General features: G+C 59.2%; 2 protein-coding genes across 7 annotated transcripts in view; both read left to right on the top strand.

Moving 5' to 3' along the window:
• The first annotated feature begins 24 nt into the window (after window positions 1-24).
• Window positions 25-1,010, top strand: LOC102502104 (tetra-peptide repeat homeobox protein 1-like). Its single transcript, XM_006152146.1, has 2 exons — window positions 25-127; window positions 322-1,010. The coding sequence occupies exons 1-2, from the start codon at window positions 25-27 to the stop codon at window positions 633-635; spliced, it is 417 nt and encodes a 138-aa protein (XP_006152208.1). The 3' UTR covers window positions 636-1,010.
• Window positions 1,011-11,552: 10,542 nt separating this feature from the next.
• The window catches only part of LOC102476342 (maestro heat-like repeat family member 5), a 47,746-nt gene continuing 44,911 nt past the window's right edge, over window positions 11,553-14,387 (top strand). For all 6 annotated transcript variants that reach the window (XM_006152100.1, XM_006152103.1, XM_006152106.1 and 3 more), the window contains exons 1-4: window positions 11,553-11,641; window positions 12,275-12,340; window positions 13,917-13,972; window positions 14,187-14,287. In XM_006152100.1, the coding sequence (XP_006152162.1) occupies window positions 14,200-14,287 (88 nt within the window). In that variant the 5' untranslated portion in view covers window positions 11,553-11,641; window positions 12,275-12,340; window positions 13,917-13,972; window positions 14,187-14,199. The remainder of the gene's footprint in view (window positions 11,642-12,274; window positions 12,341-13,916; window positions 13,973-14,186; window positions 14,288-14,387) is intronic.

Here is a 14,387-nt window from a genome sequence, read left to right on the forward strand (position 1 = left end):
CGGGAGAAGGATCAGAGCGGCGCGATGACTCAGCCACCGCGGGCAGAGGGTCCCAGAGGGGCCAAGCCCTCCAGTCTGGCTGAGGCGGCAGCCAGCGCCCACCCTCAGAGCAGGAGAGCCACAACAGGTAAGGCCGGGTTCTCAGTGCCCTGACTGAGACCCAGCGCCCCCAGCCCCCAAGCTCCAGGCCCTGTCCAGTCTGGGCCTCCCAAGAGGCCTCAGCCCACCTAATCACTTACCCCCAGGCCCTCCTGCCCCAGGTCTCGTGGAGCCCTGGTTGCTGTGGGCCCTGCCCTGACCTCCTGTCTCTTCCCTGCTCAGGTCTCAAGGCTCTGCGTTGCTGCTGCTGTGCCCCACCCCTCCTTCTGACAGCTGCCTACAGGAGGGTCTCAGGAGCCAGAGGGGCTGCGGAAGAGGCTCCAGGCAAGCGCCGCGCCCCAGCTCAGGGTAGAGCTGGTGAAGACGGGCCACCACGAGGGCCAGGGCCTGCCACAGTGCCTGCCCACCACATGCCAGCTGTCCCTGGGTCCATTGCAGCTGTATCAGGGTTCAGCGGCCCTGGTTCTGGCCCCTCTCCCAGCGCAGCAGCCCCTGCCCGCCATGCAGCTGTTGTCTGTGGCTGGAGCCATTCCTGAGTCCTGTGGCTGAGGCCACAGCTCGTGTTACTGCCGTGCCCCTCACTAGCCCCAGGAGGTCCCAGAGCCTTTGCTCCTAGGCTCCTGGGTGCATGGGTGTCCTGCCCAGCTCTGGCCTGCCTGCCCCACCCCCAACACCTACAGTTGGGGCTGGCAGGCCCTGGTGGGGCGTCTCTGCCCGGCCCCCCAGTGGTCCCAGATGGGAGGCCAGCTCTGTAGCTGACTTGGGCAGTCCTGACCTGTGCCCTGCCAGTGCCCAAATTCTATTTTGCATACACGCCATAGCCCATACCCACAGTCTGGCACAGGCTGCAGGAGGCCCTGGGGCTTGGGGAGACCCCGGGAACTGCAAGAGAGTGTGGCTACCCCCCAACATACACATACATAGACCAGGCCCTGAAGGCCCGGCCAGGCCAGGTGCAGCCCTGCCACTCTATCCCCAAGACAGACTTTTTGTAAGATTTTCTTAATAAAATGTTGAAACCTGCTGGAGTGTTCTGCTGCTGTTTCAGGGGCTTAGGCTGTGCTGGGTTGGGGCACAGTTGCAATGGGAGACTCCTGGTATAAAGAGTACCCCAGGAGCCCCCACGGGTGCAGTGAGGGGTCTGGGGCCTGAGGGGCACGGCCTTGTCACCCCACAAGGCAGCTTCACCCAGGGCCTGGACCTTCTTGTCCTGAGGCAGCTGGCGAGGGAGTGGCAGTGGCTGTGGTGCCCTTGTTATGCAGAGTGGAGGCTCAGCCTCCATTGCCAGGTGTGCTGTGTGTACCTGGGTGGCCCGGGCACTGCTTTGCCAGGGTTTGGCCACCACCCTTCTCTGAAGGGGATCTGGGCTGGTCCTGGTGACAGAGTCACGAACTTGGTCTCCGAGCCTCAGTTTTCACATCTGCAAACAGGGCCATGTCTTGGTGCCACTGCTGGTGGCTCGAGAACTCAGGAAGGAGGGGACTAGAGGGTCTAGGGGGGCAGGGTCAGGTCTGGCCTCTGCGGAGGATGCCAGGCTCCCCACAGGGAAGGAGAGAACTGGGGTTCAGAACCGGGCCAGTCAGTGACCAGCGGCCAGTAGGCTGGGCAGGAGCTGGAGAGGCCCTGTGGCATGGCCAGGCCGGACTCTGGGCTGCAGGCAGGGACAGCCTTTCTCTCTGGCGTGGCCATGCTCTGCTCTGTGGCCTGCAGCTGGCCCTACCCAAACCCCTCAGGGTCACGCCTTGCTCACGGTCTGAGCGCAGACGAGTGTCACGGCTCCGTGACTGTCAGCAGGGCCTTCCCTGTTGCCCATCGCAGGCATGGGTCCACCCCGCAGATGGGCTTGCTGGGCTTCGAGGTGCCTGTTCGGCCAGGCACAGCTTCTGGATGAGCATGCCCACTCGGAGGGCAGGAAACAAGACTGTGGAGAGAGCCACCCGCTGCCAGGAAGTGTCGTCACCCTCTGCGCAGGCACTCCACGATGAAAGGGCCGCCTCCACCTATTCTTCCCTTTTATTTCGTCTAATAATGACACCATTGTCGGCAAGATAGGTAGAGGAAGCCGCAGGAACAGGAGGCTGGGCTGCACCGCCTGGGAGGCGGTAATTACTCCCGGAGAAGCATTATGGCACTCAGGGAGGGCTGCAAGCCAGAGATGTGCTTTCCCTTACTGAAGTCACTCCTTGCACTCGACACTGGAGCAGCCGGCGCGTGGGACCCCTAGGAACGCCAGAGCAGCTCTGCCTCTCTCTGTTCTCAAGACAAGAGGCTGGTGGTCAAGCAGGCTGGCGTGGGGCCCAAGGGCCCAGATGTCCCGGATCCTGGAGCCTGAGTCCAGCACGGGACACTCCGCCATGCCTTGTCCCTGCACTGCTCTGCCCACCCAGGCGTCATCGATCCTGAGGTCTGAGTGCCACCCTACAAGGTGCAGACACCACGGCTTGCCTCAGGTTGGGGGCACTATGACGCCTGGAGGAGGGATGCCCAGGAAGCCCCAGGCTCATGCCACAGGCCTATCTGTGGGCTCCCAGAGTTGGGAGAACAGGGACTCAAACTCCAGGGCCACCACTGTTGGATCATCATTCCCTAATCAAGCCTGCCTCAAGAGCTGTTGCCGAGGTGAACAGGCATCCCTGGTTCAGCTCGCTGGTACTCAGATGTTACCCACTTGTCCCCAAGGCCGTGTCCCATCAGGTCACTGTAGAGTGCAGGCTGTGGTCTCTGGGGGCTAAGCAAGGGGCAGTCGGTGCCAATCAGGCTGCTGGAATGAAGACCCAGCACCTGAAGCAGCCTGCTGGGTGGGCTCTACCAGGTACTCAGGACCTCCCATGAGCCGCTGCCACCCGGGATGGAGACTGCACACAACAGTATGTGTGCTGTGAACAGTATGTGTGCAGTCTCCATCGGCCGTCCTAGTGGGGCTCCACCACTGCCAACTTGAAGGGGTACACGATGGGAGGAGCATGGATAGTTGTCAACTGAGCCCAGAAAGGAGTTCTTGCTTCCACCAACATCCATGCAAGGAATGTGGTCAGGCCCACATCCTGGGCTGAGGGGCCCAGATGCATGGAGAAGGCCATGAAGAAGGGCCTCGGTGGACTGAGAGCCACACTGAAGATTGTTTAGGGTAACATTTGTGAAGAACAGACCCCAAAGAGGTGCCTGGCTCCCAGAGACCGTCTGCACCCTTGGAACGTCCTGCCAGACACGAATGTCCCTGCTTACCCTTGGGTTCCTTGGCCACACCCTGGTCTAATGATGTGATCAGGGGAGGGTAGGGGTTCCAGGCTTCATGGTGTCAGCTCCTGCCCTACAGGGCTGCAGACGTGTGGGCAGGTGGCCGGGCCCTAGCAGCAGAGCCCAGAGAGTACTCCAGACTCCAGGCTGGGGCGTCCCTGGGCATGGAGTGGCCATTGACACACATCACTGCCAGGGGTAGGACACTGGAGTTTCATGCTGGACCCTGTGGACTGTGCCTGTGTTTTCCCTGGGCTGACTTCAGCCTGCATCTCCATCTATATAGGCCGTAACCATGAGAACAGCATCTCAAGAGCGTGGGAGTCCTGACGGTTACTGAACCTGAGGGGCCTGGGCCCCCTGACTATGCTGGTATCAGAGAGGGCCGAGACCTGGGCTGCTTCCAGCCTGGTCTCCAATAGCCAGGAAGCGTATTCTAAGGGGGGTGATTTCTTGTTTTCTGATCCTCTGTCTCTGTCTCTTTCTCTTGAGCACATGTGCCCTATAACAAAAATCTCTCTTTTTTTAAAAAAATTATTTAATTTTATTCATTCACTTATTTTAATTTGACCAGACACACACAGAGGGAAAGTGAGAAAGCAAGCTGCCAGGTCTGGGACTTGAACTCTGGTCAGCCACATGGGAGTGTCCAATGCCCTAACCACCATGTTGTCTGCTTATCCCTGCAAAAATCTCTCTTAAAAAAATAAAACAGAAAATTGATAAGGGGGACCAGTAGTTGGCGTAATGGCTATGTCACTGGACTCCCATGTAGTGGACTACAGTTTGAGTCCCGGACTATGAGGATACTACTCAGTGGGCCGTGTGGACAGTACTCAGTGGACTGTGAGGATAGTATGTGGGCTGGGAAGATATTATGTGGGCTGTGAGAACAGTACTTGGTGGGCTGTGAGGATGGTCTTCAGCGCGCTGTGAGGACAGTACTTGGTTGTTTGTGAGGACAGTATTCAGTGGGCTGTGAGAACAGTATGTGGGCTGTGAGGACAGTACTCAGTGGTCTGTGAGAACAGTATGTGGGCTATGAGGACAGTACTCAGTTGGCTGTGAGGACAGTACTTGGCGGGCTGTGAGGATTGTACTCAGCAGGCTGCAAGGACAGTACTCAGTAGGCTGTGAGGACAGTACTCAGTTGGCTGTGAGAACAGTATGTGGGCTGTGAGGACAGTACTCAGTGGTCTGTGAGAACAGTATGTGGGTTATGAGGACAGTACTCAGTTGTCTGTGAGGACAGTACTTGGTGGGCTGTGAGGACTGTACTCGGTGGGCTGTGAGGACAGTACTTGGCGGACTGTGAGGACCATACTCAGTGGTCTGTGAGAACAGTATGTGTGCTGTGAGGACAGTACTCAGTGGGCTGTGAGGACAGTACTCGGTGGGCTGTGAGGATGGTACTCGGTTGGCTGTGAGAACAGTACATGAGCTGTGAGGACAGTAGTCGGTTGGCTGTGAGAACAGTATGTGTGCTGTGAGGACAGTACTCAGTGGGCTTGAGGACAGAACTCGGTGGGCTGTGAGGATAGTACTAGGTTGGCTGTGAGAACAGTACATGAGCTGTGAGGACAGTACTCGGTTGGCTGTGAGAACAGTATGTGTGCTGTGAGGACAGTACTCGGTGGACTGTGAGGACGGTACTCGGTTGGCTGTGAGAACAGTATGTGTGCTGTGAGGACAGTACTCGGTGGACTGTGAGGACGGTACTCGGTTGGCTGTGAGAACAGTATGTGTGCTGTGAGGACAGTACTCGGTGGACTGTGAGGACGGTACTCGGTTGGCTGTGAGGACAGTATTCAGTGTGCTGTGAGTACAGTACTCAGTGGGCTGTGAGGATGGTACTCAGTTGGCTGTGAGGACAGTATTCAGTGTGCTGTGAGGACAGTACTTGGTGGGCTGTGAGGACGGTACTCAGTTGGCTGTGAGAACAGTATGTGGGTTGTGAGGACAGTACTCAGTGGGCTGTGAGGACAGTACTCAGTGGGCTGTGAGAACAGTACTCGGTGGGCTGTGAGGATGGTACTCGGTTGGCTGTGAGAACAGTACATGAGCTGTGAGGACAGTACTCGGTTGGCTGTGAGAACAGTATGTGTGCTGTGAGGACAGTACTCAGTGGGCTTGAGGACAGAACTCGGTGGGCTGTGAGGATAGTACTAGGTTGGCTGTGAGAACAGTACATGAGCTGTGAGGACGGTACTCGGTTGGCTGTGAGGATAGTACGGCCAAGTACACAGAGACAGCAACTCGGTTCAGGAATGTGGATGGCTCTAGAGGGTGCAGGAGGACCCCAGAGACCGGGAGGAGCCAGCCCACCCATGCCTCAGTGGTCACCCAGAGACCCAGGCTAGACTTGAGGTCTCTGGGCTGTGAGTTAGCCTCCTGTCTGAGTTACCAAGGTGGTCCTTGTCAGGGCCACAGACAGGAACTAGGTCCCTCAACAGCCCCTCTGGCCCGGCTGCCCTTCCCATGACCCCACATTGCACAGTGCTTCCCTGACAGCTGGCTGCTCTATGCCTTGACTTCCCCTCTGGTGAACTGGGAAAAGTACAATGTGGCTCCCTGGGGCCACGCGGGGCAGGCATGTGGGCTGGGAGTCCCCACGAGGCCGGCCGTCGTGAGCAGTGCTGGCAAGTGCCGGGTGGACCGAGCTCCCCGCCAGAGGTGAGCGACCCAGCATGCTCCTCCGCCTCCAGGCTAAGTGGCGACTGGCACAGGTGTTTGTCCACATGAATGTAACCCGTCCCTGCTCTCTGGCCCTGTTCCCTCCTGAGGCTGCTGCTAGCTGGTGTCTCTCATTTTCACTCTCTCCCTTCCCCCACCTGGGCGTTGCTATGGGAACCAGGCTGTGGGACCATAGCAGCCTTGACAGGCAGCCTCAGCCCAGGCAGGGGTACATGTACACACGTATGCATGTGTGCACAGGAGATAGGCTAGAGTCTGTGGGCAGTTCCCTGGGCTTGGCACTGGGGGCCCCAAGGTGGATGACTGTGAGAAACCCAGTGTCCCCATTTGGGGCACAACTTGTCACTGCCACCCCGTTGTCACCATGGTGGCCCCAGTTCTTATCAGCCTGGGCAGTGCTGTCCTAGGACCCCACCCTCAGCTGCCTGTTGTCCACCTCCCCTGTGACCTTTGTGGAACACTCTGCCTCCCCATCAGTGGACCAAAAGCTCACCCCACTGTGCTGGGCCTCGATCTCCCCAACAGTGAAATGAGATCGGAGTTGCAGGCCACAGCTTGGACTGGCCAGCCAGCGGCACCAGGGCCCAGCACCCTGTAGATGGCCCGGGAAGGTGCTTGCTGTCCCCTCAGCCCCCTCCTGCCTCAGTTTCCCTAGCTTGGCAGTGGCAGCCCTTGGCCATGGTAGACACACCAAAGGCACCCCCTGCACACACCCCTACTCTTCCTCCAAGGTCACACCCCTGCAGGTAAGGGAGTTGCAGAGTGTGCAGTTGGCTGGCTCCAAGCCATCGCCGCAGCCTGGAGCTGGTCCTCTGCTGACAGCAGCCCCCGCCTGTCACCAGCCTCCGCCCACCAGGAGGGAGCTCCGTGCCTGGAGTCCCGATGAGCTGCCTGGGAAGGGAGGAGCGCAGCTGGGCCTTCCCTGCTGTCTGCTCCTCTACCCCTGTGTCCTCCTTCCCCCTCCCCTGCTGCCTGCTCCCCCAAACCTCCGTGCTTCCTCCCCAAGAAGAAGGTGTCTGTGCAGAGGCTTTCTAGCCGGACTCCGGGCTGTCCTCAGACAGCCAGCTCTGCACACAGACGGAGGCCATCCTGGTCGGCCCAGGCTGGAGCACTCCCTGCACGGGGAGGTACTCTGGACACATTGGGCTAAGTAAAATATATGAATAAATGACTGTCACCTTTTCTTCTTGCCGTGACAAGAGAACCGAACACCACGTCGCAGCTCATGGCACATCTGCTGCGCAGTGCCAAGGGAAGGCGGGAGGTCTGCCCCGTGCCCTCACAGCACGGCCAGAGCGAAGACCCAGGGCTCTGCAGGCGCCTCTGTGGCACAGGTTACCCCTTGGGGCAGTGGGGCTTCCAGAGTCCGAGGCCACTCCACATTTATGCCCCAAGAAATGTCCCTCCAAACAGCATGACAGCCGTGGCCGGCTGCAGGGAGAGGAGGAGCCATGCCCTCACGGGCCCGCTGGGTGAGTGGGCACTGGCCATCAGCTCTGCCCAGTCATCCTGTCGAGGCTCCCTGTGGGGCTTTGCTTCCTTGGGTGCTCCCTCCTGCCAGGGACTTCTCCATGATCCTGCAGCCTGTCTGCCCCCAGCCCCCCTGCTGCTTCCAAGGTTGGGCTCTGGCCTCCTGGCCTCCATTGGACCCTCCCGCAGCTCCTCCCCACTTGCTGCAAAGCTCTGGGGTTCGGCCCTGAGATCGAGGCTCCTCAGGCAGGTGAGGGTCTGGGTAAGTGGAGATGGCTCTACTCCTTGCCCACTCTGGCCCCCTATTGTCAGATGCATGGCTCCAGCACCCCTCCCCAGCCAGCCAGGCACCCGTGAGGAGGAAGCCTGCATGTGTGTCACTATCACCAGGCTTGCTCCCATCGTGGATGGCCTCCCAGGTGGTGGCAGATCCCAGAGCTGCAGTTCCCGCCATGCACACCTGCAAAGCCCCAGGTCCAGGGGCCTTCTGGGGAATAGTCCCATTTCCACCTGTGTCCTCTACTCTCCTGGACGACCTTGGGCAGATGACCCAACTATGCTGGGCATCTACTTCCTGCTGCGGAGATGTGGTGTGATGGGGTGGGTGCAGGCTGCGGGCCTGCGGGGCGTGAGCAGGTGCAAAGGACCAGGGCCAGTTTGGGCTCAGGAGCCCCCGATGGGGGTAGGGGCAGGAGCTTCAGGAACCAAGGGCTGGCCGTGGTGGAGCCCACCACCAGCCAGGTATCTGGTGGGCATCTCAGCCCCCACCCCCAGCCAGGGCACAGCATCCCACCCTTGCAGAACAACTGACCGACTGACCACCTCCAGGACCTGAGAAACTGCCTGCCTCCTGCCCTATCAGCTGGGCCAGAGATATTAGAAGAAAAAAAATATTTTAAGTGAAATTATTTGTTAAAATATGAAGTCGACATATGTCAAGGGTTCATTTAACCCATTAATATGAGGTAGCCAGCAGGAGGTTAAAACCAGCTTGTGGTTAAAAAGCTCACCGAGAACTCTGCAGCCCACATGTTTCCGCTGGAGCACTCTCCCACATGTTTAGAGCGGAGCTGGTGCCGTTTCTCCACAAGCTGTTCAGGAGACGGAAGAGGAAGGGACACATCCCATCTCAGAGCTACTGCTACCGCCCCAGCAGCTGAGCAGACAAGACAGTGCGGAGGGAAGGGCAGGGGTTGGAGGCCAGCGGGGTGGGAGCCTTCAGACAAGAGCCTCCTGAATATAGGGCAGCCCCGAACCGAATCCCAGGTGGGCATAGCCACGCAGGCTGCTGGGTCTTTGCAAACTGGGCAGTGCAGCCCACCGTGCGACCAGGCCAAGGGGGAAAGAGCATCTTGGCAGGTGCTGAAATACCTGAGGAAGGCAGGAAATCGCCATATTACCAAGGCAGGAGGAGGGCTAGGAGATGGTATGGACTGGGGTGGCTGCATTCCACAGGCCAGCGGTGTGCTTTGAGTCCTAGACCCAGTGGCTTGAAAAACACGCTGGTACATATGCCCGCGAGGGAGGATTTCTCACTTTCCCTTTTCTGTCTTTATCCAGTGAGTGCATGTGCCTTACACAAACTAAAAAAATAAACAAACAAAAACAAAGGAGGAGGCAGGGTCTTTGCGGGGGCATTCCTAGACCCAGTGGCTTGAAAAACACGCTGGTACATATGCCCGCGAGGGAGGATTTCTCACTTTCCCTTTTCTGTCTTTATCCAGTGAGTGCATGTGCCTTACACAAACTAAAAAAATAAACAAACAAAAACAAAGGAGGAGGCAGGGTCTTTGCGGGGGCATGGAGCATCCAGTCAGCTCTGACTGCGTACTGCAGACTTCCGGGTATGTGAGAAAAGCACCCACTCACCTGCAGCCGCCTTCGGGTTCAGGTGGTGTCAACTGACTGGAGGTCCCGTGGCTCGCCCTGGCCCCACTCGTCTGCAGCCCCTCATGCTCTCAGCTCCTCCTCATGGCTGTCTGACCGGCATGCCTGTCCCTGCCTCAGGGCCACTTCTCAAGGATGATCAAGCCTACGGATCAGCTGGCACGTGCAGAGGGATCAATGTCCTGGCTCCCTGGCTTGCGGGGGACAGAAGTGAAGAAGAATGAGCTGCACCCCGGCCTGCGGGACCCTTCCCAGCCTGCCCCTCTGTTGCTGTTCCCTCCATGTCCAGCCCGGCTTGGGTGCCACTCCATGAGCCCCACCCTGATCTTCCCGGGTACTTGCCTTTCGAATGCACCATTCCTCACAAGCAAGTTGGTGGCTCCGGGGTGAGCACTATCTCTCCCTGTGGGGTACAGAACACTGTGTCCTCAGTGAGTAAGTGAGCGCGTCAGCTGGGACAGACTGGCTGCAACAGGACTCAGATGGGGTGCAGCTGTCTCCCACCGGGTGGGCTCTGTCCCTTGGGTACTGCTGCAGGCACCGGGCAGTGCACGGGAAGTAAAATCTTTGGGCAAACACACCGGGTAGCCTGTCAAGTGTGGCAAGTGCAGAGTGGGACAGAGCAAGTCCCCTCTCTGGGCTCAGAGACCCCTCTGTGAAATGAGCAGACTGGATGTCCCGGGCCCTTCATCCCTTGCCCTTGGCCCTTCCAGCCCAGTTGGGCTGAGCAGGTCAGGGGCTCCTGTGGGTTGAGAGCAGGGTTGAGTCCTTGGGGTTAGGGACTTTGGAGTGGGGGACTTGACCCTTATATGCCCCCTCCCTGGAGTACTTAGGCTGCGCCCAGATGCAGTTCCTCCCAACTCAGCTACAAAGCAGCTTGCCTGGCCCCAGATCCTGCTGCCAGTACCTGCCTCGAGGCTCAGCCCTCCAAAGGGGCTGCCTGCTCCTCCTCCTCCTCCTCCTCCTCCTCCTTCTCCTCAGAGCCTGGGATCACCAGGGCCCACATCTGATGCTCATCCCCATGGGGATCTGGGGTGTGGTGATATCTTTACTGAGACCTCCCACGGCGTACCCCTCTATAACTCTGGCTTGTCGCCTTCCTGCCCTCTGCTCTTGGAGAGCTCTCAGGTCAAACACCCCGTTTCCTTCAGAGTCCCAGTTCTGTCTACCCAGGCATAGGTGACTGCATGGGCCCCCAGTGGTCCTGCAGCATGTCTTCCGGTAGGACACACCACGCGAGGGCAACTGCACCCTCTTCTCGGCTTCGTCCTGTCCGGGCCTCGACCCCTCTCCTAGGCTTCATCAGCCCCTACTGCCCGCGAGGCACAGGAGGGGGTGGGGGCAGGGTCGGGTCTCCTGCATTTATGGTCCCAGTTCCTGCCTCTCCTCTGCTGCCAATGTCCACCAGAAACGTCCTCTGCATCCCAGAGGGGACTGGCTGTGATCTCTGAGGGACCCCAGTGCCCGGGCAGGTGGAGGTGCAGCATCTCTCTGTGGGGAAAACCCTCGGGGACAATAAGAACCCACCAAGGGGCTGTGTCTGCAGGAAGCCAGTCCTTTCAAGACCCTCTCAGAGCCGCGCCCAGCCAGGAGCTGGTCATGTCCCTGGTGGGAGCAGCTGTCCTGCTGTCCTGATTGTCCAGGTGGTGGCCGCCATCTGTCTCCGAAGCGGTGCCTTCAGGGAAGGGTTGGGAGAGGGTTCTGTGGTTCTCAGGCATCAGGTGGCAGTTGGTTTGGCCATATCCCCAGTGGTCCCGACAGGCTTTGTAAATTGAGGGGAGCCCCTCAAAGTGTCTGGGGGTCCACAGCTGGCCTGGTGTGCTCAGTTCCCCTGGCTCTGGATGCTTACGATCTTCAGGCTGTCTCAGGGCCCTGGAGACCCTGGCACATGGTCTCAGGAGCAGGGGGACAGAGCCATGGGGACAGAGATATGGCAACAGAGTCACGGTGAGGAAATGTCCCCGAATCATCGCAGCACATGGGATGGACCAAGAGCCCCTCTCAGGACTCATGCCGCTGCCTCCTGCTGGCCAGGGAGGCTCCTCTGTGTCCAGAGTGGGTCCTTTGCAGTGTGGTCTTGAGTGCACTGGACGTCCTTCAACTGCCCATGGTGTCAGTTGGGGCGGAATTCTCAGGGTGCACTGCAGACTCCAGTGTGGCTGTTGGGAACCTGAACCTCAGGTCCTCTGGCTGTGGATAGGCTGTCTCAGGACTCGGCTCCCACAGGCCCCTGGGAACAGTGACTGCTGGGAAGGTATCAGTCCCCGCTCCACCTGAGCCAAGATGGGCACTGAGTGGCATAGGGTCTGGGCAGCCTGGGTCAGTCCCCTGACCACCTCAAAGTCATGCTCACAGTAGGGACTCAGGAACCCCTCAGAGTCCTCTGCAGGAGCCCCCACATGGCAGCCTCTGTGGCTGCAGAAGGAAGCTCCATTCACCTCCTCCCAGTCCCACTCAGGGCCTCTCCTGACACTGGGGTGACACTCAGAACCCCAGCACACGACTGCCCTGCAGGGGAGGCGGTGGGGCTGGTCAGGGCGCTGGTGCCCTCCTGGTTGGGGCTGGCCAGTCCCTTCCCAGAATTACTCCCAGGGTGGGTGGGGAGCAGGGTCCTGCGTGTGACTGTGGGCAGGGCTGTGGTCACCCCCAGGCAGCCTCCTGTGCCTCCCTCCCCTGACAGCCAGCAGAGGTCCTGGGAGCGGCCTCTGTCCAGCTGGGACCAGATTTGCGTAAATTCTCAGTTCTCAGCACTGTTGTGGCCTCTGGCAGCCCCCTCACAAAGAGCCAGCGCCAAGCCAGAGTGGCACCGGTGGTCAAGGCCCGGGGTTCCTAGGACAGAGGTCACCCCCCACCTGCCTGGCCCAGCCCTTCCCTGTCTTTTCCGCAGGCTCTCCGGCTGCCAGGCTCTCGCTCTGACTCGCAGCCCTGTCCGGCTGACTCTGTCCAGGGCCAGGTAGCGTCTGCTGATTCATCTTTTCTTTAACCTTTTAGAAACCTAACCTCACTTGCAATTTAAATTAGCTTTATGTATTTATGTGTGTATTTATTTATTTATTCATTCATTCTGATAAAGGCAGTCCTTCCCTTTGTAGTCCTGGAGATTAGGAAAGGGTTGAGGAAGAGGATTGGCCCGGAACTCCGATGCTCACTGATGACTCCTGACTTTAGCTGGACTAGCACGGTCGCGGCTGCTGCGCCTGCCCGTGGCAGTCGGCACTCTACAGACACGTGCTGGCCGTGGCAGCTCTTCCCGTTGGAGTACGAAGGGCTACCGGCCCTGGTGGAGAGCCTCTGAGCCGTGCATTTGTAGGCATTCCCGACTTCCCTTACATTAAGTGCCCAGTCGGCAGGTAGTGTGGAGGGTAAGGTGCTGGATCCCACATGGCCAGTTGCACGGTTTGAGTCCCAGATCTGGCTGCTTGAAAATGATGCTTGGTGTTTGTCTGTGTGTGCTCAAAGTCCCGAGAGAAGAATGGAGAAGGGATTGAGGCATGGCCACCCCTCCAGAGAGCGCCTTTTCACCTTCTCTGTCTCTCTGGAGAATTCATGTGCCCTATGGCAAATTAAAAAAAAAGAAATTATGTTTCTGAAAGTGGGCATCATAGCCAATCAATCTATGCCCGAGGCAGGGGTCTGGACGGGCCGGTTCTGCCGGTCAGGACAGCAGGGGCTGCCAGGTGCACTGGGGGTCCGGGGAGGCCAGCGGGAAGGAGCTGAGTGTGGCCATGAGGGGACTTCCAGGGTATGGCCCTGGGTAGTGGCATGGCCAGTGCTGCTTGGGGAACAGAAGTGGCACTCTCTGGGGGCAGGCAGATGCTGGCCTGTGTCTGAAGATGGGGGCGAGGGGGTCTGGGCAGGTGGACAGCTCTAGGCAGTGGCTGGATGAGTTAGTCAGGCCTGCTGACCTGCTGGGTGGGGGGAGAGAGTGGGAGGGGTTGGGTTAGTCCAGGGACCCTGGAGAGGCTGACCCAGTGGAGAGGTGTTAGGACCGGAGGAAGGGGTGTCCAGCACCAGCATGTGCCAGCCACATGGGTCCAGGCGTTCCAAGACCTGTGGGCCTCCAGAAGGACACCGAGCTGACTGGCCACCACAGGGTCATTGCAGGCTTATTAGAAATGCAAACCTGGCCCTTTCCCGGACCTACAGAAGCAGAAGCTACACGCTAACAGGTCCCCAGGGGACTCCCTGACATGTCAGACCTGGTCTAAGTGAGGATAGGATGGACTGTCTTGGGAGGGGTGCAGGGTCAAGGGAGGGGTGCCAAGCTGAGCGCTGGGGATGTCAGAGGGAAAGGACAGAGGGAGAGAGGCCCCCCAAGTCATTGCTCAGGACTGGTCTCCACCTGGGGACAAGAGGTCCATGGGAATACTGAGCCACATAGGATAGGAATCTGGTGGACATGCACCATCCCTGCCGTGTACACTGTGGACACGTGGGCCTGGAAAAGCCCAGGGTCCCTGGGCCTTTGGGATGGGCACAGCTGTGGAGGTCGGCGGCCAGCCTCAGGTCAGCGGCTTCCTCTTCCCCAGTCCTAGGTCTACAGAGACCCCTCGTGCTGTGGGGACTGACGGTGGGAAGGGGCCTGGTAAGGATGGAGTGACCTAGGAGGGGAGGGAGCTGGTAAACTTTGGGGTGACTTTGGGTAGGGGACCTTGGTGTGGCTTGGGGTGACTGAGGGGTGCCTGGTAAGGACAGAGTGACCTACAGAGGGGAGGGTCCTGGAGGAGTTTGGGGTGGCCAGGGTCTTGGTGGTCTGGCTCTGGTCCCCAGGTTTAGTGACACACCTGTCCCCATCCCAGCACGTGGCAGTTCATGGTGGCTGTACCCAGCAATGGCTTCCACCAGTCCCTGTGGCGGTCTAACTGCCTGTCACCCAGGGAGGAGCAGGAGCTGGATTTTGGTGAGCAGGAAGAGGGAGCAGCGGGGGTGCCGGGACAGGGGTGCCGGTGCTGCCGAGAGTGGGGTGGGGCGGGGGTGCCGGCGCTGCTGAGAGTGGGGCG

Source organism: Tupaia chinensis, unplaced genomic scaffold (genome assembly GCF_000334495.1).
Source record: "Tupaia chinensis unplaced genomic scaffold, TupChi_1.0 Scaffold000335_1, whole genome shotgun sequence".
Taxonomy (NCBI): Eukaryota; Metazoa; Chordata; class Mammalia; order Scandentia; family Tupaiidae; genus Tupaia; species Tupaia belangeri.

What these genes read in the sequence shown, in the direction of transcription:
- LOC102502104 (XM_006152146.1), top strand. Translation starts at nt 25, where the DNA reads ATGACTCAGCCACCGCGGGCAGAGGGTCCCAGAGGGGCCAAGCCCTCC. An exon ending in GAGCAGGAGAGCCACAACAG is followed by an intron (nt 128 to 321) that starts GTAAGGCCGGGT and finishes TTCCCTGCTCAG; the next exon opens with GTCTCAAGGCTCTGCGTTGC.